This window comes from Anomaloglossus baeobatrachus, chromosome 5 (genome assembly GCF_048569485.1).
Source record: "Anomaloglossus baeobatrachus isolate aAnoBae1 chromosome 5, aAnoBae1.hap1, whole genome shotgun sequence".
Lineage (NCBI taxonomy): Eukaryota > Metazoa > Chordata > Amphibia > Anura > Aromobatidae > Anomaloglossus > Anomaloglossus baeobatrachus.
In genome coordinates this window covers 53,480,634-53,508,566 of record NC_134357.1, presented here as the reverse complement: position 1 = coordinate 53,508,566, position 27,933 = coordinate 53,480,634, and the positions used below count along the sequence as shown (strand labels likewise).

Below are 27,933 nucleotides of genomic sequence, written 5' to 3'. Positions count from 1 at the left end.
GATTACAGGTTAACGAGGGAGACGCCTTCAGAGTTAATTGCAGCCCTTAGAGTCCCTTGTCCAATTACTTTTGGTCCCTTGAAAAAGAGGAGGCTATGCATTACAGAGCTATGATTCCTAAACCCTTTCTCCGATTTGGATGTGAAAACTCTCATATTGCAGCTGGGAGTGTGCACTTTCAGCCCATATTATATATATAATTGTATTTCTGAACATGTTTTTGTAAACAGCTAAAATAACAAAACTTGTGTCACTGTCCAAATATTTCTGGACCTAACTGTACATATATATATATATATATATATATATATATATATATATATATATATATATATATATATGTATATATATATATATATACATACACATATATATATATATATATATATATATATATATATATATACACATATACATACATTTTTGATATATATATATATATTATTTTTTTTTCTAAATATTTTTAAATGTTTTCTGATTTCTTTTACCAGTCACCTTAGGGGACTTGAACATTTTATTACTTGATCCCCTATACAATATTCTGTAAAGCTAGTATTACAGTAGTAATACTGTTAGTTTACTATTAATCCCATGGATAGCCTTGAAAGGGAATCTGTCACCATGTTTTTCTCTTATAAACTGCGGCCACCACCAGTGAGCCCTTATATAAAGTATTACAGAATACTGTATATAAGAGCTCAGGCCACTCTGCATGAAAGTAAAAAACACCTTTATTATACTCACCCAGGGGGCAGTCTGATCCAATGGCCATCGCTGCTCTCGGTCCGGAGCATCCTACACCTTGTGCGATTGCTTTTTTCCTTCTCAACCCCATGTTTATGATATGTCCTGTGTCATTCACAGAGAGGTTTCCATTGCTCTCTGGCGCATGTACTGTAGTGTGCATGCGCCGGCGGTTCTTGACCTTCTCTCACACCTGCACATTACAGTACTTTGCTCTGCCCTCAGCCGGGCAGATCAAAGGGCGCATGTGCTGCAGCGCAATATAGGTCTCTCTGTGAATGACTCAGGACAGGTCATGCACACGAGACTGGGCAGGAGGACGGCTATCGCACAAGATGAAGGAGGCGCCAGACCAAGAGCAGCGAATCCCATTTGACCGGACTGTCCCCTAGGTGAGTATTAGAAAGGTCTTCTTTACGTTATACAGAGAGGCCTGACTCTTGTATATGGCATTCTGGAATATTGTATATAAGAGCTCACTGGTGGTGGCCGCAGCTCATAAGGGAAAAACCTTTTTACAGGTTCCCTTTCAGAGAAATAACACTAACCAGGATGAGAAAGATGAAATGAGGGTGTACATTTCAACAAGACAATAATTCTCAAGCACACAACCAAGGAAACTGCAATTGGTTTCAGATAAAGAAATTAAATCTGCTAGAATGGCCGAGCCGATCACCAGACCTGAATCCAATAGAAAATGTATGGAAAGATCTAAAGCTCAGAGTTCATAGAAGGAGCCCACTGAACCTTCAGGATGTGAAGTGTGCATGTGTGGAAGAATGGACCAAAATCACACCTGAGTAATGCATGCCACTTATTACTCCATACAGGAGGAGTCATCACCAACAAAGCCTTTGGTATGAAGTATTAAATAAATTTCCGTAACGTGTTCAATACTTTTCCCTATGTCATTTCTCATTATTACACATTACTTATTTTATGGACATCTATGGTTTGATTTCTTTGCGTGTGTGGATTGGATGGGTTGTTACCGAAATATGAAAAATTAATGTCAATTGAACATTTTGAAATATATTTACTTTGAATATTAGTGATATGTTCAATACTGTGAAAAAGCCCAATTACAAAAAACTCTAAAACAGACAGATCCGGGAATGGAAAGATGGAATCTACAGATTTCTTTTTTAGGTCTCTGAATGAGATCATGCTTCACAACTTATCTATGTAGAAAAGAAAAACCAGAAGCAAGCGTGGGAGGGTTAAATTAATCCTGGCAGCGGATACACTCAGCATGTGGTGGCTGAAGCTAGTCCCAGTAATACTGTACACTTATAATTACTGAACTGTTAATTACATAGGGAAATATACACTGAATCCTCAGCTCCATAGGTGCCTGGTGCATTACCGTGAATGGAGACATCAATTTAATGACATGCACATATTCTACATTGTGGAGAGGAGCTTATGTTACAAGTAAATGAATGTTGGCCAAACCTGTGGGCAGATCAATCAACTAATGTGTTTGGGGCTTTCGTGACGGTCTCCCGACAGCACAAAGGGTCAGACTGTTGGATTTCAACGGGCTCAATCACTTTGTTCTACCAGAACTATAGTAAGTCACCCAGACAGGATTTATATCACATTGGTTGTTTCAAAAGAAGCCATTACTCAATAAGAATCCTAAGTTCTCATTAGTTCTTTTAGGGGCTAGTGATGGGCGACCGTGCGCAGCACTGCTCGGTACTCGATCGGCCTTTGGTGTGCTCGAGAAGCTTGATACTCGATTGAGTATTCTGCTACTCGGGCACCATGCTCAAATACCTGTTCCACATGTTTCGTGGCCTTTTTCCCCCACTAAATCATGCAGGGATTACCTGCCAATCCGTAGCCATGTTGGCTGCATAGTGTCATAGGGTCAATATAAGACCTGGTGATACCATGCTCTGCGGACTGTACCTGGGAATAGTGTAGGGAGAGTTTCTGTTGGAGAAGGGACAGAGTATTATAGCATCATAGTACCTGCTCGTGCAACATTAAACCAACAGTCCTTTTCAGGGCTAATTTAAATAGATTGTATACTAGTAGCACTTTTAGTTTGCAATTAGTGTAGGGCAAGTGTCTAAAGTTGGGATAGTGTATGAGAGGCATGTAGGCAGGGATTTTAGCATTGCAGACCTTTGAGCTGGTACATAAAAAATCTATTCTATTCTCTAATAATACCGCTCTTAGTTGCATTTAATGTAGGAAGAGTTTCTGCTGGAGAAGAGACAATGTCTTATAATGCTACAATACCTGTTGGTGCAACATTAAACCAACTTTTCAGTTCTAATTCAAATATTCAAAAAGATTGAATTCTATACTAATACCGCTCTCAAGGCCCCGTCACACACAGAGATAAATCTTTGGCAGATCTGTGGTTGCAGTGAAATCATGGACATATTGTTCCATTTGTACACAGCCACAAACCTGGCACTGATTGTCCACAATTTCACTGCAACCACAGATCTGCCGCAGATTTATCTCTGTGTGTGACAGGGCCTTTAGTCTGCAATTAGTGTAGAGTTAGCTTCTGGAGTAGAGTTCGTGTATTAGAGGCATGTAGGTAGGGATTTTAGCCTTACAGACCTTGTTGTTACGTAAAAAAATATATATCTATTCTTTAATAATACAGCTTTTACGTGCATTTAGTGTAGGGCATGCTGCTGGAGAAGGGATAGTGTATTAATGGTACTGTATGTAGCTGGGATTCTAGCCTTACAGACCTTGCTGCTGCTACGTTAACCCGAAAGTTATTTTCAGGGCTAATTCAAATTTATTCTATTCCGTAATAATACCGATCTTAGCTGCAATTAGTGTAGGGAGAGCTGGGGGAGAAGGGATAGTGTATTAGAGGCATCTAGTTAGTGATAATTGCCTTATATTCCTTGCAGCTGTTATATTAAATCAAAAGTCCTTTTCAGGGCTAATTGAAATCTATCTATTCTTTAATAATACCGCTCTTAGCTGCAGTTAGTTTAGGGGAAGCTGCTGCAGAAGGTATAGTGTACTAGAGTGGAGGAATTCTAGCCATACAGACCTTGCTGCTGCTGGTGGAAAAGGGATAGAGCCATCTAGGCAGTGATAATTGCCTTTCCTAGCTACTGTTGCATTAACCCTAAAGACCTTTTCATGGTTAGCACTAGAACGCATACCTGGGGCCTCGCAGGCCTGCTAGGTCACTTGTTTTCTAAGGTAGATTTCTATGGTTGCGCGTTCTAGGGTTAATTCAAATCTATTATGTTCTCTAACAATATCGCTCTTAGCTGCAATTAGTTTAGCTCAAGCTGCTGGAGAAGGGATTGTGTACAAGAGGCATGTAGACAGGGATCTTAGCCTTACAGACTTTGCTGCTGCTACATACAACCAACTGTCCTTTTCAGGACTAATTAAATAGATTCTAGAGTCTAATAATGTCGCTCTTAGTTGTGTATATAATTGAAAATGTGCAAGGTGTGCTGTAAGGAATGAGGATGTGGATGTCCCACTGATGGGATGTACGCAGAGACAATGGCAGTGGGCCAAGGCAAACTGGGCCTGCTGCAGGAGGCTACACAAAAACATGCATCATTTAGACCTAGCTTGTTTCCAACCTCGCAGGACACAACTGTTGAAGCCAGAACAGTGTGAGCAAGTTGTAGGTTGGATGACACATAATGCCTCAAGTCTGTTTCCCAGCACCACCCTGACTTCCACATGGCCAGTGTCACTAGCTAAGGGTCTGGACCACATAACGCTCATCCTGATCCTCCTTCCTCCTACCATGGCGAGTCTCAGGAGACAAGTGACCCCACTCTTGGACTCTCCGAGGAGGTCTTTAGTCTTTACCTTTCCATTTATGACCTATTTTGGCCTCTTACCTTGCCTGTTTCAAGAGGGACATGAGAACATTGTGCTCTGTGACGGTCAAATATTTGAGCAGCCACGGTTAGAGGAAACCAAAAGGTGGGAAACAGCAATACATGTCTCAAGAGGTTAATGATGATGAGACACAGTTGCCAAAAAGTCGTATTAAGTTATCATGTCAAGAAGAGGACCAGAGTGCGGAAGTGGAAGATGAGGTGGTGGATGATGAAGTCACTGACCCAATTTGGCAAAGTGGTATGCCGAGTGAGCACAGCAGTGCAGAGCGGGAGGGGACTGCAGCACCACAACAGGCAGGAAGAGTGGGAGGAGTTGGCAAGAGGGAGAAGTGGGCAACTTTTCCCCAGAGCACTCACACGTGGCCAGATCCCAGGCCAAGGGTTGGGACTTGTAACGCAAGCGTAAATACACATCCGCCTACCTACAGTCAGGGCCAGAAATATTTGGACAGTGACACAAGTTTTGTTATTTTAGCTGTTTACAAAAACATGTTCAGAAATACAATTATATATATAATATGGGCTGAAAGTGCACACTCCCAGCTGCAATATGAGAGTTTTCATATCCAAATCGGAGAAAGGGTTTAGGAATCATAGCTCTGTAATGTATAGCCTCCTCTTTTTCAAGGGACCAAAAGTAATTGGACAAGGGACTCTAAGGGCTGCAATTAACTCTGAAGGCGTCTCCCTCGTTAACCTGTAATCAATGAAGTAGTTAAAAGGTCTGGGGTTGATTACAGGTGTGTGGTTTTGCATTTGGAAGCTGTTGCTGTGACCAGACAACATGCGGTCTAAGGAACTCTCAATTGAGGTGAAGCAGAACATCCTGAGGCTGAAAAAAAAGAAAAAATCCATCAGAGAGATAGCAGACATGCTTGGAGTAGCAAAATCAACAGTCGGGTACATTCTGAGAAAAAAGGAATTGACTGGTGAGCTTGGGAACTCAAAAAGGCCTGGGCATCCACGGATGACAACAGTGGTGGATGATCGCCGCATACTTTCTTTGGTGAAGAAGAACCCGTTGACAACCTCAACTGAAGTCCAGAACACTCTCAGTGAAGTAGGTGTATCTGTCTCTAAGTCAACAGTAAAGAGAAGACTCCATGAAAGTAAATACAAAGGGTTCACATCTAGATGCAAACCATTCATCAATTCCAAAAATAGACAGGCCAGAGTTAAATTTGCTGAAAAACACCTCATGAAGCCAGCTCAGTTCTGGAAAAGTATTCTATGGACAGATGAGACAAAGATCAACCTGTACCAGAATGATGGGAAGAAAAAAGTTTGGAGAAGAAAGGGAACGGCACATGATCCAAGGCACACCACATCCTCTGTAAAACATGGTGGAGGCAACGTGATGGCATGGGCATGCATGGCTTTCAATGGCACTGGGTCACTTGTGTTTATTGATGACATAACAGCAGACAAGAGTAGCCGGATGAATTCTGAAGTGTACCGGGATATACTTTCAGCCCAGATTCAGCCAAATGCCGCAAAGTTGATCGGACGGCACTTCATAGTACAGATGGACAATGACCCCAAGCATACAGCCAAAGCTACCCAGGAGTTCATGAGTGCAAAAAAGTGGAACATTCTGCAATGGCCAAGTCAATCACCAGATCTTAACCCAATTGAGCATGCATTTCACTTGCTCAAATCCAGACTTAAGACGGAAAGACCCACAAACAAGCAAGACCTGAAGGCTGCGGCTGTAAAGGCCTGGCAAAGCATTAAGAAGGAGGAAACCCAGCGTTTGGTGATGTCCATGGGTTCCAGACTTAAGGCAGTGATTGCCTCCAAAGGATTCGCAACAAATTATTGAAAATAAAAATATTTTGTTTGGGTTTGGTTTATTTGTCCAATTACGTTTGACCTCCTAAAATGTGGAGTGTTTGTAAAGAAATGTGTACAATTCCTACAATTTCTATCAGATATTTTTGTTCAAACCTTCAAATTAAACGTTACAATCTGCACTTGAATTCTGTTGTAGAGGTTTCATTTCAAATCCAATGTGGTGGCATGCAGAGCCCAACTCGCGAAAATTGTGTCACTGTCCAAATATTTCTGGACCTAACTGTACATGCCAAAAGCAATAAAAGGCCACATTTCCAGACTGTTTGCCCTTGAAAGGTTGATGTTTAGGTTTGTGGATACTGAGGCTGTCCACATCCTGATGGCGGCGGCTGTCCCTCAGTATTCAGTCCCCAGCCATCACTATTTCTCCCCACTTTACAAAAGCACATGTCCCATTACATCACCCATGCCCTGACCAGTGCAGTTACTGAGCAGGTCCACTTAACCACTGACATGTGGACAAGTACTTCTGGCCAGGGAAGCTAAAATTTCCTGACGGCACACTGGGTGAATCTTGTGGAGGTCAGAACTGAGTTGTAGTCTGGGACAGCAGACAAGCTACCAACATCTAGATATGCAGGTCCTAGTTCCATCAGGGATTCCTCTACCTTCTACACCAGGTCCTGCACCCCTCTTCCTCATCCTCCATCTCTGAAGTGTCATTTCTATCAGTTGCAAATCAGAAGCACTGCAGTACTGGCTTGGTTCAGCGGAACAGTTTCTGCTGAAACTGATATCTTTAAGCTACTGCGCATACTCCATTTTCTTCCGGTCCGGGTTGGACAGTGGCCGAATGCAGTTGAAGATGAATACACAGGGATTCGCTCATCCCTTGCTGTTACAAATCACCCTAATATCAATCATCAACGCTTGCAAATCACTATTTTACTTTAAAGTAAATAAATTTCAGGCAAAAATGTAATTAGACAGTAAAATACAGAGTGGAAGTGGTGTAGGCTGCTGCCTAAATATTTAGAGATTCGACTTACCTAAAACAGTGATAATACTGAATGTTGTCTGTAATCTGGCAAGTTTACTTGTGAGTCAGCAAATATAAGCTAATATTAATAATATTAAATATTCCTTACAAATTACAAATAAGTAAATTGGAGAGAGTTTCAAGCAGTGGAGGGGCCTTATTGCTGCTCTATATTACAACTACCTATTTTAATGGCTATTAAGTGATCAAGGGCTGACATTGATCCACCTTTTTAACACAGCCAAAAGAAATAATTTTTTAAAGAATAGTACAGATCATTATGTGTAACAATTATAGGAGGTTGGACATTGAATAAAACTAATTTTTATTTTTTCTCTAGAACACATTGTCACCCTAATATATATATACTACAACAAACACGCTCATCTATGAGATAAGAGTGACCTAGCTTCCTGCCCCACTTTATGGGGGGGGGGGAATATAGCACTCCCGAAGGCCGAATGATACAAACAGGCTGTTGTTTGGATGGCAGAAATTACCAAGTTAGGGAGTCAGAAAGGTTTTAAAATTGTACCAGAATTGAATCACAGTCCCCCCCCCCCCTCAACGTCTCTTCAAGGGTGTGCTGTAATGCCTCTCTGTAATTTTAGCTAGGTCTCTCTGTGAGAGTGCTGATATAGCAAATACTTCAGCTGCAGTGTCTCCTCCTGTCCACCAGAGGGGTGTCAGGGATATTTGCTTAATTCTAGAGGACCAGCAGGACAAAACAATCAATTATCTCGGGGAGACCAGGCAGAGAAAACACTGCCGGCAGCCAGCGAAGGCGCTCAACACAGTGAAATCCTAGCTTCATTGCCCAATGGGAAGTATGCAAATCAAAAAGATCCGTGGAGCCTCTGTTAGGAGTCTCGACAAGGAAAATAGCCAGATATCCCTCAAGGAAGGACCTAGCCAAGGAGTGGCTCTTTTTAGGAGACCACATTAACCACTATATTAAGTGGCCCTTTTAGTCAATATTCAACTCTTGACGAGTTTAAAGATATGGCAAGGGAAATACCAGTCCTAGAGGAGGATTCTGTGAGGATAAGGACTCAGGAAGTGGGAATGAGAGAGGGAGGCAGATTGAGAGAGACCCTGAAGTGTTGTGGCTGCTTCTACCTGCGATGGTTTATAATCCCTGGACTGCTGGAGACAGCCTGCTGATTGCTGTGTGAAGAAAGGCCACGCAGCTAAGTGCCTATGTTCATAGACTGTTGCCAGGGAGAGGCAAAACTGTGATTGAAGCTGATCTGCATCTGAGGCCTTCCTTTTGAGACTGTGATTTGATCCTGAGAACTGTCCCCGTGATTGTTGGTGTCAGAGAGAACTGCTATGGAGTGAAGCCCCAAAGTGATCGGTCCCTGTGATTGCCATGCCATAGAGAACTGTTGCGGAGATGGACACGGAGCAGATGCCCCTTCCTGGATAAATACGGTGTAACAGTGAGTCCTGAGCTCAGGCCTGGCCCTATATCTTTTTGTTTTTGCGGACAAGTGTGCACACTTACACAGTAGTGGTTTGGCGCCAGACCAGGTCTATTATATACCGCTACAGTACTGAATGTTACTATTTGTGTATCTCTGCTAGCAGGTGTATAACCATGGGGTACTTTACTGTTTTGCTTTTATGTGTGGGGCAAGGGCGGGGAATTAGAGTTTCTGTTAAGATTGTTAATTGGTGTGCTGGTCCAGGGACAGCTCCTTAATACACCCAATGATTTACGCCTACTAGTGCTTTCAGAAGTTCCTGGCTAGGTAAATTGTTCCTGCTAATTCCTGTCCTAATGCAATCGGTATCTGGCCCAGCATGCTGATCCTGGTTTGGTAATCAGGTGTTTGTGCATTTATTGATGTCTATACTCACATCAAATATTGAGGTTCAACTTCTGTTTCCCTTACCGGGGTTTAAAGAGTTTGCAGTTAAACCTAGCCTGGTGTCGTTCCTTGTTTGTGGCCCACTGTATCCTGGAAGTAACCTCTCGGTATCACATCTCACTGAGTACATAGGGAGTGCAGGGATCAGACTTCGGTGAGTGTTAGGAGGTGACCATGCTTCCCTCTTGCCAGAACAAGTGATCTCAATAATGTGGAGTCACCTTATAAAAACAGATCGGAAGGAACCTTCATGGTTTGTTCTTTATGTAAATATCTCACGTGCCTTTTTGTTCTTGCATCTTCTCCTTTCCTTGATATAGAAAGCTTTTTACGGACATCAATCAACGAAAGGAATGTATTACAGCATTGCTATGTCAGTCTTACTATGCAACAAAAGGGTCTTCAAGTGTGCTATAAAGGAAGCCGTCTGTGCCAGAGGTAGGGTACAGGCGGGGGGAGGAAAGATGAATTTAGCTTTCCATAAGGCAAAGTCATTAAAATGTGAGATATTTCCAGAGAAGTTGTAACTCCAGGTCCCGGGAGTCCTGAAGGTCGGAAGGGTAATAAGCTGTAAGAAATGCTTTCACGTGCCAGCACAGGCATAACAGGGATACAGTTGTGTATCCTAGCAAATATTAATAGGTGTAGCTTGGAAACGGGGATGTTCAGCTAGTGCAAGGGGCACGGATAAGGAAGTCGGAATGGGAGAGAGAGATCGGAAAATTTCTATATAATAGGGGTATGTCTACTATATATCTATGGCGTAGGTACAACTGGAGGCCAGGGTTGGCAGCAGGATTTAAACTTTCTATACACAGACATGGCAACGAAGAGTAATCCAAATAAATGTTAGGACTCCTAGCAGCATCTCCAAGGAGATACCGTGCCAATGCAGGAGCCAGTTGATGGCACCAGACACCAAGGCGTGCCACATACCGTATGATTTTCCTTGGATTGTCTAAAGTTGACCTTCAGAATATGGGCCAGCACTGGAGTCATGGGTAAGAAATCACAAGGAAACATAATACCAGCCAACAGGAAGCCTTATAGGTTGACTAAAAATCAGTCTGATGTGTCCTATTTCTGTGGCCCATACTGGACAGGCCTGAACATATATCGTATTGGTGACCAATAAAATGCAAATCTCGGTAGTGATCTAAGTCGTCAATATGTAGGTCCCTATCACTACCATTTCTTTCTTCCAGGAAATGTGTCCCAGTCACACGCTACAAACTCTGTAAATGACTGACCTGTTCGTATATCATGATTGATGCCTTCCACGGATATTATTGCATTTCCTATCCCACGTCCATATATGTCTTTCACAATTCCTTTAATTCCACGGTGAACCTAAAAAAAAAAAAAAAGAAATTATTAGTTTTATTTTCTACGTATTTTAATTACTGAACCAATTTAAAGGCTTATTCTCATCTCCAAGATCTTATCCCAATATGTAGTAGGTGTAATAATAATATTAGCAAATACCTACAATTACAAATGTAGTATAGTTCTAATGATATAGCAATGTCTCTTACCTCAAGTGCAGGGTATTGCAGCTTAGGTATCCACTGCCATGGGGATGAGATGACTGGACAGGGACACCTAGGCTAACCTTCAGACTGGGGTCCTTAGCCCAGAGATACGCTTGACAGTAGCAAGGTCTGAGTCGCCATCGTGACCCTAACTCCTGTCCAAGCCCTCATGCAACTTCTCTCCCCATGTAGTGTCAGAATAAGCTCTTTTTGCCGTTTACCCAATAGGAGAAGTGTTATGTATTCTTGGCTTCTATGCGACTGATTTCTTTAAATGTATCTGAACTTCCGTAATTAAACCAGTCATATTTCCTACCCAGATCCGTGGTCATCTCTGATCTGTGTGGATGAATAGCATGCGTGATAATTGACACATGACTCATGATTTGGAATGTAGACGGGTTTAAGATGTGGATGCATAACTTGAATTGCCTCACCCTAAATTATGCCCCCCTTAACAGTTGCACACTACATCCAATTACTCCCAGTGTGAGCCGTTCAAACACTGCAAGCGGCTCGCACTGGGCTGAGCACCGAGTGTACCTGAGCACTGCGATGTTATATCCCCTGACTAGTCTACCCTCTTAGCATGTTAATACACCCACAGGGGTGTACTAACATGCTATTCAATGCAGCATCATCAGCGGTGCAGCGCGTACCTGTGTTCACTGTGACCGCGCTTCTGATTGCTGGGAACTTCCAGTCATGCGCAGTATGAAGCTGGGTGTACGGATCCCGACTTCAGAGAGGTCTACTGCGCATGACTGGAAGTGCCCGGCATTCAGAAGCCGCTACAGCGAACACAGGTACGCGCTGCACCGCTGATGATGCTGCATTGAATAGCATGTTAGCATACCCCTGTGGGCATGCTAACATGCTAAGAGAGCGGACTAGACGAGGGATATAATGACCTTGTGACTAGTCCCTGGCTTCATTAGCATATCATAAAGGGTCTTTAGAAATACTTTTTCTAAAGATATCTTCATCTATGTTAGTGTATACAGGGACGGTTAGGCAGGGATTAGCAATATGCACCCAGAACTGCTCGTGGTTCTGGGTGCATATTGCACCTGACAGGTTCCTTTTAATTATATTTCTTATAAATACTGGCCCTGTGTCATCATTCTTTCTGCACCTTTATATATTTTTTAATGTTAGTCTGGTTTTTAGTCATTTTTATTTTTTGCTAAATTTATTTTTTAGCTATTTTTTTCAGTTGTGCTTCTTTCTTGTTGCTGTGCTCGACAGTGTGGCCACGCTTTTCATTATCCAGAAGTTTTCACATAATTCATCATTCATGACTTTTTGAAATTTTGCAAAATTTTACTCCAGTACCCTAAAAGTCTAAAGTACAAAAATATCTATTTTTTTTGTGCAATTAAAGACTTTTATGTGACATTTTAAATCCTAATGGAAGGGTTGTGAGATATTTGACCTAATAAAGCACAAAAATGGCAAAACAATATGCACACAAACAAAGGAATCTGTTAGTTTGTCTCATCACTTAATATGCATTATTTTCATAAATTGGAGCAAAGTACCCCAGAGAAAACAGAAAAAAAACAAAAAACGAAAAAATAATCAATAATTTGGGTCAATGTATTGACCCCAATTAAGATCTATATATATAGATCTTAAAGATAGATTCTAAAATGTGAGGACTTATATAGGACAAGACACTAACCTGCTCCATGAAGACAATCAAGGATTCTCTGTTATTTTCCCACTGTTCTGCCAGGTCACTTGTATGCGGGTATTTGTCACAGTCCAAATATATGGAGATCTCAAAGCAGTTAGTATGTAAGTAGCTAAAATCATTTATACCTAATAATAAAAATACAATAATTGGTCATGTAATATAGTGTCCTACAATATAAAGAGGATATATGTTAATTATTTAAAAAAAGGACCATTTTTGAAAAATAAATTGCTAAAATTGAAGACGAACCTTTAGTAAAACCTTGCTAAAGACCTGCAAAATGGCAATTCTCTTGGTGTTCCCTCTATAAAAAAAACTAATTTTCCAAACCAACGTGACATAGGGATTACTATAATATACCATCCACTGTAATTTATAGAAAAATTACATGCTAAATAGCAGCTATAATATAAAAACACAAGGCAGCATGGGCCACATTATTCTTCTAAGTAAGGCATTTTAGCAAGAGTGGAGTGCAACACATTGTGCAATGCAACAATAGTAGGAATAATGCCTCTATAACAGTGCCCAAAATAACAGTACCCAACATAATGCATCTATAACCATGCCCAATATAACAATATCCAACATAATGCCTGTATAACAATGCCCAATGTAACAGCACCAGGCATAATACTTTTATACCAGTGCTCAAAATAACAGTACCAGGCATAATACTTCTACATCAGTGCCCAAAATAATAGTACCAGACATAATGCCTCTATAACAGTGCCCAAAATAACAGTACCCAGCATAATGCCTCTATAACCATGCCCAATATAACAATATCCAACATAATGCCTGTATAACAATGCCCAATATAACAGCACCAGGCATAATACTTTTATACCAGTGCTCAAAATAACAGTACCAGGCATAATACTTCTACATCAGTGCCCAAAATAATAGTACCAGACATAATGCCTCTATAACAGTGCCCAAAATAACAGTACCCAGCATAATGCCTCTATAACCATGCCCAATATAACAATATCCAACATAATGCCTGTATAACAATGCCCAATGTAACAGCACCAGGCATAATACTTTTATACCAGTGCTCAAAATAACAGTACCAGGCATAATACTTCTACATCACTGCCCAAAATAATAGTACCAGACATAATGCCTCTATAACAGTGCCCAAAATAACAGTACCAAGCATAATGCCTCTATAATCCTACCCAATATAATAGTACCCAGCATAATGCCTTTATAACAGTGCCCAAAATAACAATACCAGGCATACTGTCTCCATAACAGTGCTCAAAATAACAGTACCAGGCATAATGCCTCTATAACAATGCCCAAAATAACAATAACAGGTATAATGCCTCTATAACAGTGCCGAATATGAAAATACCCAGCATAATGCCTTTATAACAGTGTCCAAAATAACAGTACCAGGCATAACACTTCTATAACAGTGCCCAAAATAACAGTACCATCTATAATGCCTCTATAACAGTGCCTAAAATAACAATAACAGGTATAATGCCTTTATAACAGTGCCCAAAATAACAGTATCCAACAGAATGCCTTTATAACAGTGCCCAAAATAACAGTACTAGGCATAATGCCTTTATAACAGTGCCCAAAATAACAGTACCAGGCATAATACCTCTATAACACTACCCGGCATAATGCCTTTTTAACACTTCCCAAAATAAGAGTACCAGGCATAATACCTCTACAATATTGTCCAGTATAACAGTATCAAACATAATGCCTAATCAGTCTACCACAGTGTGAACCACAGATGCCCCTTATACAACCCAAATCAACACAATACTATTTACAGAAAGCTTGACAGCATCAACAAACAGACGGTGATTGATACACCTTAACCCATCAATGGTCATTCGATAGCCTGTTTACACATGGTTCTCGACAGTGCCTGTCATGTTTACACCTGACCATGGACCACCGAGAACGATAATCTTTTGCGCTATGTAAAAGATCATTTCACACAATGAACGAGCAAAATGATCGTCAGCTTGTATAATGATGGCGTCGAGAACATGATGATCATACAAATATAATCACATTCCCCATCAATGTTACTTCAAATCCATCCGAAAAATGCAGGATACTGTAAATGGCCAAATCGACCCCCTGTTGTAGGGCGCAGGTTCACCAAAATGCTACAATATACTATCGGGGGTTCACTAGAAAGCGGAACTGTTGCAAGTTTGAAGCATTTTGCCAACTTCTTTCACAATTCTGGAGAAATTTCGTAAACACATGTATTGCAGATGATGTCTAATTCAACCCAGTCCAATTGTTGGCATTTTATTACGTCTTTGTTGCAGTCCACATGTTTGTAATAATAACGGCTATTTACACCACCATTACATGGGAATCAGATTTATGGAGGGAAATTTCCATTTTGTCGGTTCTTTGCCTGGATTCTAGAATGTAACTAATTTCATTGACTCGCCAGGTGGTCCCGTAAACTACAGCATTTCTTTGTCTTCCTTTGTTTCTTTTGTTTATTCCTCATTGTACAGTTTGGAATTCATTTACTATGAGTCCTGCTGTCTATAAACCACCCATTAACTGGGAGATGTCCCAGAAAGCATGAAAATGGAAACTTCGGACATTAATAGTAATCATCTGCTAAGAGAAATTAGAGTAAAACTAATAAAATAACTAAATTAAGATCAAGGCGTGTTGGATGATTGTTGTTTTTAGACACTTCAGTCGCTTCCAGCATGTGTCTCCTCCATACTATATGCTATTAATCACATAGACCCATAACATTGTTTTATTTTCTACATCATTAGTGCTGTACTTATGTGATGCTAGACACTATAAGCAGTATGAATAGAATAGTAAGCAGTCAAGTCAGGATCATAAGACAGGAGGTAACGTATAAGATTCAGGGAGCAGAGACATGGTCAGGAAGAGGTCCAAGGTCAGAAACTGGGAGGTAACGTATAAGGTTCAGGGAGCATACAGAGACGTGGTCAGGAAGATGTCCGAGGTCAGAAGCCGGCAGGTAATGTATAAGGTTCAGGGAGCAGACAGAGATGTGGTCAGGAAGAGGTCCGAGTCAGCAGTCGGAAGGTAATGTATAAGGTTCAGGGAGCAGACAAAAACGTGGCCACGAAGAGGTCCGAGGTCAGAAGCCGGGTTGGTAACGTATAAGGTTCAGGGAGCAGACAGCGACGTGGTCAGGAAGAGGTCCACGGTCAGAAGTCAGGATGTAACGTATAAGGTTCAGGGAGCAGACAAAGACATGGTCAGGAAGAGGTCCAAGGTCAGAAGCCAAGATCAGAACACTCACACCCCACAGGAGCCAAGAGAACACTGAGCAAACAGGAAGTACGATTGGCAAAGGAATCAGGCGCATCTATGAAGACACCTCCCAAAACCAGCGTGGACCCTAGTGCTGAAAGACACCTGTACACAAAACACATAGCAGAGCATTTTCAAATGCAAAATGCTCCGCACAGTGGAGCCATGACAAAAGCATTCCACATTTAAAATGCTCTGCAAAGTGGAACCGTGAGAACTTACGTCAGTGTGTTTCCATATTTAGAATATGGGCCTGTGTTGCACTTTACTTTGCAAAGGGTGGAAAGAGGGTTGAGTTGTAGGAAAAAGACTGAAGACAGCATAGTCTTCTCATTATCCAGGAGCTTCAACATCTGCTAATCAGTATTACTCGATCCCGTTTCCAGCGCTGGCTCCACTACTCTATCTCTCTGGTGCAAAACTCTAAAAACACATTGCCTAGCCTTATAGACTGACTCAAGCTGGGCACACCGCTAGAGTATTCAGGTGGTTGGTGAGCGAGCCTATACCTGTAATATTTCTTATTTTATTAATGATCTTTCATACTGTAGATACCTGAAATGAATGTCCACCTTGTCATCATGTGTCGGTTTTGCTCAATAGCTCTGATCTGAAACATGGATGCCAAGAAACTACCTCACTAGTTGATACAGAACAGCCATCATTTTTTTACATATCCTAGCTATTTGCCATAAAATTAGTGATCATGGAAACATTGGCCATCTGAAAACACTACTAAAAGCAGGCTACAGATTTAATATTGGCTAATAGTTTTCCAAAATTTTGCCAAAAGGTACCATAAATTGCTAAAAATAACCTGATTTTTTTTTATGATACAGTCATATGAAAAAGTTTAGGCACCCCTATTAATGTTAACCTTTTTTCTTTATAACAATTTGGGTTTTTGCAACAGCTATTTCAGTTTCATGTATCTAATAACTGATGGACTGAGTAATATTACTGGATTGAAATGAGGTTTATTGTAATAACAGCAAATGTGCAATCCTCATTTAAACAAAATTTGACCAGTGCAAAAGTATGGGCACCCTTATCAAATTCTTGATTTGAACACTCCTAACTGGTACTTTTTACTGACTTACTAAAGCACTAAATTGGTTTTGTAACCTCATTGAGCTTTGAACTTCATAGGCAGGTGTATCCAATCACGAGGAAAGGTATTTAAGGTGGCCACTTGCAAGTTATTCTCCTATTTGAATCTCCTATGAAGAGTGGCATCATGGGCTCCTCAAAACAACTCTCAAATGATCTGAAAACAAAGATTATTCAACATAGTTGTTCAGGGGAAAGATACAAAAAATTGTCTCAGAGATTTAAACTGTCAGTTTCCACTGTGAGGAACATAGTAAGGAAATGGAAGAACACAGGTACAGTTCTTGTTAAGCCCAGAAGTGGCAGGCCAAGAAAAATGTCAGAAAGGCAGAGAAGAAGAATGGTGAGAACAGTCAAGGACAATCCACAGACCACCTCCAAAGACCTGCAGCATCATCTTGCTGCAGATGGTGTCAATGTGCATCGGTCAACAATACAGCGCACGTTGCACAAGGAGAAGCTGTATGGGAGAGTGATGCGAAAGAAGCCATTTCTGCAAGCACGCCACAGAGTCGCCTGAGGTATGCAAAAGCACATTTGGACAAGCCAGTTACATTTTGGAAGAAGGTCCTGTGGACTGATGAAACAAAGATTGAGTTGTTTGGTCATACAAAAAGGCGTTATGCATGGAGGCAAAAAAACACGGCATTCTAAGAAAAGCACTTGCTACCCACAGTAAAATTTGGTGGAGGTTCCATCATGCTTTGGGGCTGTGTGGCCAATGCCGGCACCGGGAATCTTGTTAAAGTTGAGGGTCGCATGGAATCAACTCAGTATCAGCAGATTCTTGACAATAATGTGCAAGAATCAGTGACGAAGTTCAAGTTACGCAGGGGATTGATATTTCAGCAAGACAATGATCCAAAATACCGCTCCAAATCTACTCAGGCATTCATGCAGAGGAACAATTACAATGTTCTGGAATGGCCATCCCAGTCCCCAGACCTGAATATCATTGAAAATCTGTGGGATGATGTGAAGCGGCTGTCCATGCTCGGCGACCATCAAACTTAACTGAACTGGAATTGTTTTGTAAACAGGAATGGTCAAATCTACCTTCATCCAGGATCCAGGAACTCATTAAAAGCTACAGGAAGCGACTAGAGGCTGTTATTTTTGCAAAAGGAGGATCTACAAAATATTAATGCCACTTTTATGTTGAGGTGCCCATACTTTTGCACCGGTCAAATTTTGTTTAAATGCGGATTGCACATTTTCTGTTAGTACAATAAACCTCATTTCAATCCAGAAATATTACTCAGTTCATCAGTTATTAGATATATGAAACTGAAATAGCTGTTGCAAAAACACAAATTGTTACAAAGAAAAAAGGTTAACATTAATAGGGGTGCCCAAACTTTTTCATATGACTCTAATACATCAACAAAAAGTAAAGATATCTTATGCCTGGTTTTGTAGAAATGATGTCATAATGACAAATGTGTACAGTACAAAAACACTAGAAAAATGTCAAATCTCTCATCCAAAGTGTACTAGGATTTCATATCTCCATATCCGGTCTCACTAAATAAATCATGGAATTGTGCACTCGTAATGTCACGGGCCTGTCATGGGTGACAGACGGTCCTGTGGTGTCCGGCTATAGAAGGTCACAGCGTATGGCTGCGCAAAATGCTCCCTGACTTCTATTATTCCTGCTGTCAATATTCAGTGTACTAGGTATCTCCTCAGCTGGGTTTTCATTCTGTTCCCTCTAGGACCCTGCGTAGCTCCTCTTCCCTTCATATCCTAATCATCTGTCTTTCCCCTTGGGTTTAAATACTCTCGTTTTCCCTGAACTTGTGCTGGTAATATTCAGTTCCTTCACAAGCTCTTGATGCAAGCAGGGGACTTGCACTCATCTGGAGAATTGTTGCTGTTCTTTGCTGAACTTCTTCCTGAGGTGTCTGGAGATAGGTTGTTCAGGCGCTTTCCCCATGTGTGTGTAGTCCGTGTGTCTTCTTTAGTGTTTAGTAGGGTTGACAAAGAGCTCATCCCAACCATTCCCTATCTAGGGCCCAGCTCTAGGATTAGGATCAGGTATCTGGATCGGCGCATAGGTGCAGACCCATTCTATGGTTGTGAAAGACCCCAGGGGCCAATGGAAGGTGTGTTCAGGATTCACGTTCTCTCCCTTCCTTAAATGCAGGGTTTCCCTTCCATTCCCTTTCGTCATTTTCTTGGTACTTCCCTGTATCTAGTGTGACACGTATATGGCATATATTGTTTTGTAACCCTTGTGGGTTAGAGACATGACCAATACTATCAATGTAACTCGTGGCCATTTGAAAGAGTAAATTTATTTACAGGACTCCGGTTCAGCGTCCATATCAGAGGTGCCTGGCAGCTCGATGGGAGTCCCACGAATCTCTTACCTGTCAGTATCCCAAATGCAGCTTTTGATTAGCCAGGGTTGGCACGTCATCATCTGTACACCATAGATGACGTTGCGCCTGCCTTGACAAATCAAATGCCATGCCAAGGACATTAGAAGGTAAAAGATTTGTGGGCCTCTTGTCTAGCAACCAGGTACCACTGATCTGGACTCTGGTCTTGAGTACCACAAATTGATCACCTCTTGACTAATGGTCAATGAAGTATCAACAAGATCACAATGGAATGAGGGGAGAAATAACCCATAGACCCTACACTGTTTAAGACCATTATGTTTTAAAAAAATCAACACATATCTCAAAATAAGAATAACGTACTTCCCGCCACTGTATGCCAAGAGGCTCCATTCACAGTTCCTTCCTCCTTGTTAAAATCCTCAGTGTGGCATGCCCTTCGACTGGAGTCAGTCATATGCCGATGGGTAGAAGCATAAGAGTACGCCAGCCAGCGAAACACATGGTCATCGGGGGTTCCCGTATATTCTTGGGTCTTCCATAGCGAGCGCACCATGTCAAATGGATAAGACACCACCAGCTCTCCTCCTTGCAGGTTTCCACCCAGAACAAAAGGGATCTTTTCCATCCATGTAATTAGGGCCCGAGTTTCTATAGCAACCTATAGGCATAAACAACAGTAATTATAATACCAAAGCGTTCCATAAACACATTTTTCAATAAGTTATCAGATATCCTGACAATGTGAAGAGAAACAGTGTACGGATTCTAGAAGTAAAAAAAAATATAAAAATAAAACAAGTGGGGCGTCTCCTGACTAGAGATGAGTGAACCTGAGGTTCGAGGTTGGGGTTGGGAAACCGACTTCCAAAAAAGCGAGCATCGCTGTGCTCAGGTACGCTCGGTGCTCAGCCCAGTGCGAGACGTGTGCAATGTTTGATTGGTTCACACTGGGGGTAACACCAGCGTGATCGGATGTAGTGTGCACCAAACAAAAAACAAAATAATTTGAATATCCCCGTCCACCTTCCTCTGGAATTGTTCTGCTTATGGTGGAGCCACAAAATGCCCAATTACTGACTTCCATTGAGGTTCTGATCAAGTCAGGGTCAAAAACCAAACTTTTTTAAGGTTTGAATGTCTCTGGCGATCCGAACTTCTAAAGGTTTGATCATCTCTAGTCCTGACGGCCATGTTTAGCAGTCGCAGACAAGATATCCACAAATCTAATTCAAGAATGGCGGAGGTGGATATAAGATTGGGTGATGTGGAAAACCAAGTTCCATATTTACAGAAGGATCTTAAGATTCATAAGCAAAATATTAATATGCTTTTCAACAAACCAGATGACCTGTACACCAGGGAACACTGAAAGGTCTACATATTGTGGGGGTGTCGGAGAGGGTTGAGAGTAAGGATGAGCGAATCTGAAGTTCGAGGTGTGATCGATGTTCGAGATTCGGGTTTGAACACAGACTAAAAAAACACAAAGTTCGGTTTCGAACGAGTTATGATTGTGTGGCGCCCCTGAAGCTTCAGGCGCCACAGGGTACTGAACCTCAGCTGAGGTGTAGTATTCATCCCAGGTAAGACGGGGGTCATTCACCGATGCACACCACAATTCATACAACACACAGTTAGCTGCTCTCCCACCAGGACTGGGCTAGGGTAGGTGCAGGAGGGTGGCCATCAGGAGATATGGGACCTCCTGGCTATTAGTTCGGAAACCCGTGAGGCGGAGCGCTGTCTGGGGAAGTAATTGGCAACAACACACAAAGAAGTCGAGCCTGGTCCTGCGGACAGACAACAGCAGACAAGGGAGAGAGGACACGAAAGAACAAGGGACCCATAGCTTGGAGCTAGAGCGGCTAGGCCCAGATTCTTAGGAAAAAAGGGGATCCCAAAGCTCGCGGGGAGCACGGCAAGTGCCCGTGGCCCATTCCACTGACCAGATGCTGGGGTGGAGGGATTACCAATAGAAGGGACACACAGACGGAACACCGGCCTTGACCTCCGAACTATCCGGGATCGGCTGGAGACCATGACAGCGGATCTCCTTACTCCAAAGGTGGTGACATCTCAGTGAGTAAAGAACTTCGACTGCAATCCCTGTGTCATCCCATCACTGCACTGCCGGCGTCGTCGTCCTCCTGCCCCGCCACCATCAGAGACTACTGCTCTCATCATCCCCACGGCCTGAGCTCTGCCTGTTAAAAGCAGTACCATCCGAGCTGGGCTACCATAAGCCTCAGAGGATACCTCCCGCAGCGGCGGCTCCTACACTACCTGCAAACCACAGGTGGCGTCACGAATATAAACTCTTTTCCCCTGTAAATACTCCTTTCGTCCATCTTTATTGACACCGCCGGGGTCACGGGCCTGGCTGCTGTGACATCCCAACCCCCTACACCGGCCCAGTGACGAGTAATTCCCAGACCCCGTGGGGCGCGTCAAGTGAAAACCACTGAAACGAGCATCGCTGTGCTTGGGTATGAGTGATGCTCAGCCCTGTGCACACTTGCAGTGTTTGAACGGCTCACACTGGTGGGTAAAATCAAAGTGATCAGATGTAATGTGCACACACACAAAAAAAAAGAAATTGAAAAACCTCATCCATCCTCCCCCAGAAGTGTTCTGCTTATGGCTGGATGTATGTCGGTGGAGACACGAACTACCCAATTACTAACTTCCATTGAGGTTCGGGTCATGTCCAGATCACAAACCAAACCTTATCTAAGGTTCAACTGTGCCCTCCGAACCGAACTTTCAAACGTTCACTCATCTCTAGTTGAGAGTCATGACCTGATTATATATTTTCAATCCTGGTTGGTGGATAAGTTTGGCAAGGGCTCTCTATCCCCCTTCTTTGCCATAGAGCGTGTACATAGAGTGCCCAGTTGCCGAAGACCACCTGGCACCACACCTCGTTCCATCATAATGATGCTACTTCGCTTCAGAGATAGAAGATCTGATTTTGTGTACAGCAAGAGACCATCAAACATTAACGGTTCCTCGATGTCCATATACCTGGATTTCTTTGCAGAAGTGCAGAGCAGAGGAGGAGAACTCAATTCCTGGATAATAAAAGGAGATGACGGGCAAAACAAATATCATACTCCATGATGTATCCGGCAGATACATACCTCAGAGTGGATGCGTTAGAAAAAGTCCAGATGTCCAACTCTGCTAAGGAGGCAATGGCCTGGTTGTATTGTAATAGGCTGTGCCGTGCTCTACCGCCCCAACTTTGAGCTGGTGACTTATGGAATTGCAATGTATATGTGTGTGTTTTCTTTTTACTGCATTGTATGGTATTATTGTATTAATGTAAGGTATTCTCCTCTGTTATGGCCGGCTGCCACCAGGTGTCACTACTTCCCAGGTCCCTTAGTGAGAAGGGATGGATAGGGAGTGACAGGGCAGCAGAGGTTAAGTGAGGAGGTGGTTCACCAGCACAGGAAGAGATATAGGGCAGAGGTTTCCCGGGTACAGGCAGATAGGGGCAAGAGTAACAGAGGCAAGGACAAGCAACAAATGTAGCAGAGTGGAACAGTGTGGTGTGGAGGTCAACAAGGCAGAAGATTGAGCAGGTGGAAGAACCCTGGTAACCAGAAGGTGCAGCTGGCAGCAGGAGGCTACAGTGGGGTATAGCAAGGGACTAGACAGCGTGCCCTCCTTAAGTGGGCAAATGTGAACGGTACGGACAGTCGGCGGAGTAGTTGTTGACTGACAGGGCCACTAAGAACGCAGGATAGAAGACTCTATGGGGTACTTTGCACGTTGCGACATCGCTACTGCGATATCGTCGGGGTCAAATCGAAAGTGACGCACATCCGGCGCCAATAATGACGTCGCAACGTGTAAAACCTAGATTCACCAATAAACGATCGCAAAAGTGTCGTAAATTGGTGATCTGTGTAGTGTCGGACATTTTCATAATGTCACACCAATAGGAGATACGATGTTGTTCCTCGTTCCTGCGGCAGCACACATCGTCCACCGCCAATGCGAGTGTCTCTGTAATGTGCTACCTTCAGACAACATATTGCCCTTCTATATCTCTTTAATATGATGTGGAAAATACTAATTTTTGGATGAATATTTAAGCATAGTTTTGACCCTTGTTAGGGTATGACTGTCATATTCCACATCCTTATAACATATATCTGTAAAATTCTGAGAGAAAAGAAAAAACCCCTAGGGGAGAGAGGATAACAGAGACAAAAGAGCGGTGCTAATCTAAGCATAGTAATTGATGAATAGAACTAGGTGTGCCCGTGTCTCCGGTACGTGCGAAAATGGATATCACATGTCCTGGAGACACGGATGTGTGAAGGGGGCCTGAAAAATACTGAGGTTTACCAGACGTCCTCCAATGGCACATGTTAGGAAAAGAAGGATGAAGCATGTTGGATTGAAACACGACTGATCTTTTGTTGCAAAATCAAAGCAATGGAAAGAATAGTGGAAAGTTGGAAGAAATAGCTATAGACCAATGTATGTGGATGTGCAATGTCACTCACCGTGGCATTCTCGTACTGATACCAGTCAGGAATAGGGATGTGATGATTAGGGACTCTGCGCATATTCCTAAGACGATCTTCAGACTCCCATAACAATGAGTTCAAGTCTGGAAAATTGTTATTTATGTCAATCCCGTCAGCTGTCCAACGACCTAAAGACCAGCCTCCCAGTTCAGAACCCTAAAATGGACAGATAAAAAGACATTACCGCAGTGTTCCCTAACGTGCGGCTCTTGGCTTTTGCGAACGCTCAACTCTCATCCTAACATGAAGTGTTCAGAATGGTCCAAAACATTTTTGCAAAACTTTTGTGGCATTCTTACAATAGGGGAACTTGACAGCCAACAAGAGACTCCACAAAAAGTAAAAAAAAGGTCTCGATTAACTATGCCGATAACTCCAACTTTCAAGATTGTAACTCTACCGAGAATTGAAGATTAAAGAGGACCGACCACCAGGATTTTCATAAATAAACTAAAGCCAGTGCTATACTGGCGCTATCATGCTGATTCTATACATACTTTTAGTTGTGAGATCGGATGTATAGTTTCTGAAATATAGACAAGTAAAGTTTGTGAAATGCACAGTTATTTGATTGATAGCAGCTACAGAATATCTAATAGGTGGGTCAGGTTTTGCTAGTTATTTACCTGTATTTCAAAAAATATACATACGATCTCACAACTAAAGGTATGTATAGAATCAGCATGATAGCCCCAGTATAGCACTGGCTTTAGTTTATATAGGAAAATTCTGGTGGTTGGTGCGCTTTAAGCTTTCAGAGTGATTTCCCTTTGCCCAATCAAGTATCCAAATATGACTCCTCACCAGTTCGGCAGCCTTCTCGTACCCATCTGGGTTGACTGATGGAAGGAAATGAATACGTGTATTGGTGATAAGATGTCTGATACGTTTGTTGCCTGCCAAGTATTCCTGGCACAAGAACTGCATCAACAACAGAAGAAGTTCACGTCCTAAGGCTTCGTTTCCATGAGCTCCAGCCATATATCGAAATTCAGGTTCTCCTGGATAAATAGAAACAAAGACACCGCGCCAGCAGTTCATGTTAAACACAACACAAAATGGCACATTAATTTTACTGGCCATCGTCACATAAACTGACCAATATCAGACCTGCAAAATACCTATTGTGTAGTGTATAAGGCTATTAAAGCAGGTTGGTCCCAAATAAACTGCTATATTATTAAACAGATCTCTTGGATCTTATGAAGCTGTGTACTTACATAAAAAATTCATGTCAGAATGGTTGTATAAACTGATTATTGAAGTTTTCCCTCCTTGCTAATAGTGAGGGGCAGACTCTTAGATAACCGGGACTGGCGGTACCTCATGGTACTTCATTAAACTCATTGACCTCATCTGATTTCAAGTTAGCTGCGGTCACAGGTGGAGAACCGTGGGAACCTCCAGCTGTGACTGCAACTTACCTGAGTGAAGTCACTGATGATCGTGGCTCGGTCTCTGCCTACAGTTACGGCGTGTGGACATGTTCCATGAGCGCACGCTGTAATTTCAGATGTAGTAGAGCTGAATCATTGTGGGACCTCGTATGGATGACGTCGGACCTGCACGAGTGTTTTGGGGGTTAATAAAGTGGTGAAAGAGGGTTTTTTTGTCTTTTATTCCAAATCACTACTTACTAATAAAATGAGCATTAGAGCTGAACATCCTAATAACAGGTTTATAGCTCTGCTCTGACATTGATCTTCAAATAAGTACACCAGCCTCATCAGGCCTAAAAGGTCTATTTAATAATGTGTTCAGTTTGTATTTGTATGGGTTTATATAACTTATACTAGCTTTAGCCAAGGCAACACACATTAGAATTTGACAGTAGACTTTTATGATTGGCAGATATAGTAGTGTGCAAACGTTTTGAGGCAAGTGTGAAAAAAAATGCTGCAAAGTAAGAATGCTTTGAAAAATAGAAGTTCTATCATTGTATTTTTATCAATTAAAAGGGTTGTCCACTAGTTTGACATTGATGGTCTCTCCTTAGGATAGGCCATCAATTTCTGATTGGCCGGGGTCCGACACCCCACACATGTCCTGTAGGCGGCAGCAGGCAGCCGGAAATGCTCAGTTCTGGAGCTGCCCTGTCTTCTGATAGCAGTCGTGGCTGGGTACTGCACATCTGCCTCTCATTCTAATGAATAGGAGTGGATGTGCAGTACTCGGCTGCGGCCGCTATTAGAAAACATGGCCGCTCCGTTCTGAGCATTTCCGGCTGCCTGCTGCCGGCACCAAGAACAACTGATCAGCGGGGGTGCGAGTGTTAGAGCCCAGCTGATCAGACATTGTTGACCTATCCTAAGGGGTACTTTGCACGTTGCGACATCGCTACTGCGACCTCGTCGGGGGTCAAATCGAAAGTGCCGCACATCCGGCGCCAGTAACGACGTTGCAACGTGTAAAGCCTAGATGCGCCGATAAACGATCGCAAAAGCGTCGAAAATCGGTGATCTGTGTAGTGTCGGTCATTTCCATAATTTCGCTGCAGCGACAGGTACGATGTTGTTCCTCGTTCCTGCAGCACCAAACATCGCTGTGTATGAAGCCGCAGGAGCGAGGAACATCTCCTTACCTGCGGCCCACCTGCAATGAGGAAGGAAGGAGGTGGGCGGGATGTTTACGTCCCGCTCATCTTTGCCCCTCCGCTTCTATTGGCCGCCTGCCGTGTGACGTCGCTGTGACGTCGCTGTGACGCCGCACGACCCGCCCCCTTAGGAAGGAGGCGGGTCGCCGGCCAGAGCGACGTCGCAGGGCAGGTGAGTACGTGTGAAGCTGCCGTAGCGATAATGTTCACTACGGCAGCTATCACAAGATATCGCATCTGCGACGGGGGCGGGGACTATTACGCTCGGCATCGCTACAATCGGCTAGCAATGTCGCAGCATGCAAAGTACCCCTAAGGATAGTCCATCAATGTAAAAGTAGTGGACAACCCCTTTAACAAAGAAGTTCCAAATATCTCAGAGACGTAACCACAGATCTTCCGTGGATGAAGGTTTGCACAAATCGATGATGTTGAGGTCAGAACACGGTGCATTTTATTAACTGATATAAACAAAGTATGAACATATAAAATATAATAATATAATGCATTCAAGCTTTGAGGTTTGATTATTTAATTTATGCCAGGATCAAGAACTGGTGTCTTATACTTTATAAGGTATACATATAAATTCTTAGCTCTATAACACAGACATAAGCAGAGAGAAGAGGATGGAACAGCACAGACGAGGCATAAGGAATCACATGAACAAAAATAAGATCCAGAGGAGAATTGGCGACAATCTGAAACCAGTGATTGTTCATCATAACCAATTGTCAAAGAAAACATTGTGAAAGAATAGCGCTTACAAAACCATATTTGGTTTTACGGCATTTTGCAATGCATTTTTTATCCGAACGGCCTTTACATAAGAAGCCACTTGCACAAGTTATGCTGCCGAAACCAATGACAAATCCCTTCAGTGTGTGGAATAATTGCATGTGGCTCAGCTGTGCATTTCTTGGCTCACTAGCGCCCCGTGGCTGCAATGTGTACAGTCGGTCACCCTGTACCACGCCTATGATTGACCATAGGTGCCAATTATAGAAGCAGTTGCCCAGGAATTCCATCCCCCATTTTATTCAAACCCTAAAGTAGACCCCCACTTGAGCCCTAAGATAAGAAGATTGCAAATGGACCTTTAATAATATAAACAGTTAGGTCCAGAAATATGTGGACGGTAGTACAAGTTTTGGAATTTTAATTTTTCACCAAAACATATTCAGGATACTATTATACATTCAATATCCACTGCTTTTGCATTGATGGCCTATCCTTAGGAGAACAGATGATCGGCGGGTGTGCCAGGTGCTAGACCTGAACGATCAGACATTGATAACTTAGGGGTACTTTGCACGCTGCGACATCGCTAGCATCGGCTAGCAATGCCGAGCGCGATAGTCCCCGCCCCCGTCACACATGCGATATCTTGTGATAGCTGCCGTAGTGAACATTATCGCTACGGCAGCTTCACATGCACTCACCTGCCCTGCGACGTCGCTCTGGCCGGCGACCCACCTCCTTCCTAAGGGGGC

At 42.6% G+C, this 27,933-nt stretch overlaps 1 protein-coding gene across 2 annotated transcripts in view; it reads right to left on the bottom strand.

The window, feature by feature from the left end:
* Nucleotides 1-27,933, bottom strand: part of CPXM2 (carboxypeptidase X, M14 family member 2) — a 136,976-nt gene that overhangs the window by 5,256 nt on the left and 103,787 nt on the right. For both annotated transcript variants that reach the window (XR_012754215.1, XM_075348511.1), the window contains exons 10-14: nt 24,652-24,848; nt 23,824-24,003; nt 19,664-19,961; nt 12,528-12,667; nt 10,562-10,661 (exon numbers count right to left, since the gene is read on the bottom strand). Coding sequence is in view for 1 of the 2 variants with exons in the window: in XM_075348511.1 (XP_075204626.1) it covers nt 10,562-10,661; nt 12,528-12,667; nt 19,664-19,961; nt 23,824-24,003; nt 24,652-24,848 (915 nt within the window). In the remaining variant the exon portion in view is untranslated. The remainder of the gene's footprint in view (nt 1-10,561; nt 10,662-12,527; nt 12,668-19,663; nt 19,962-23,823; nt 24,004-24,651; nt 24,849-27,933) is intronic.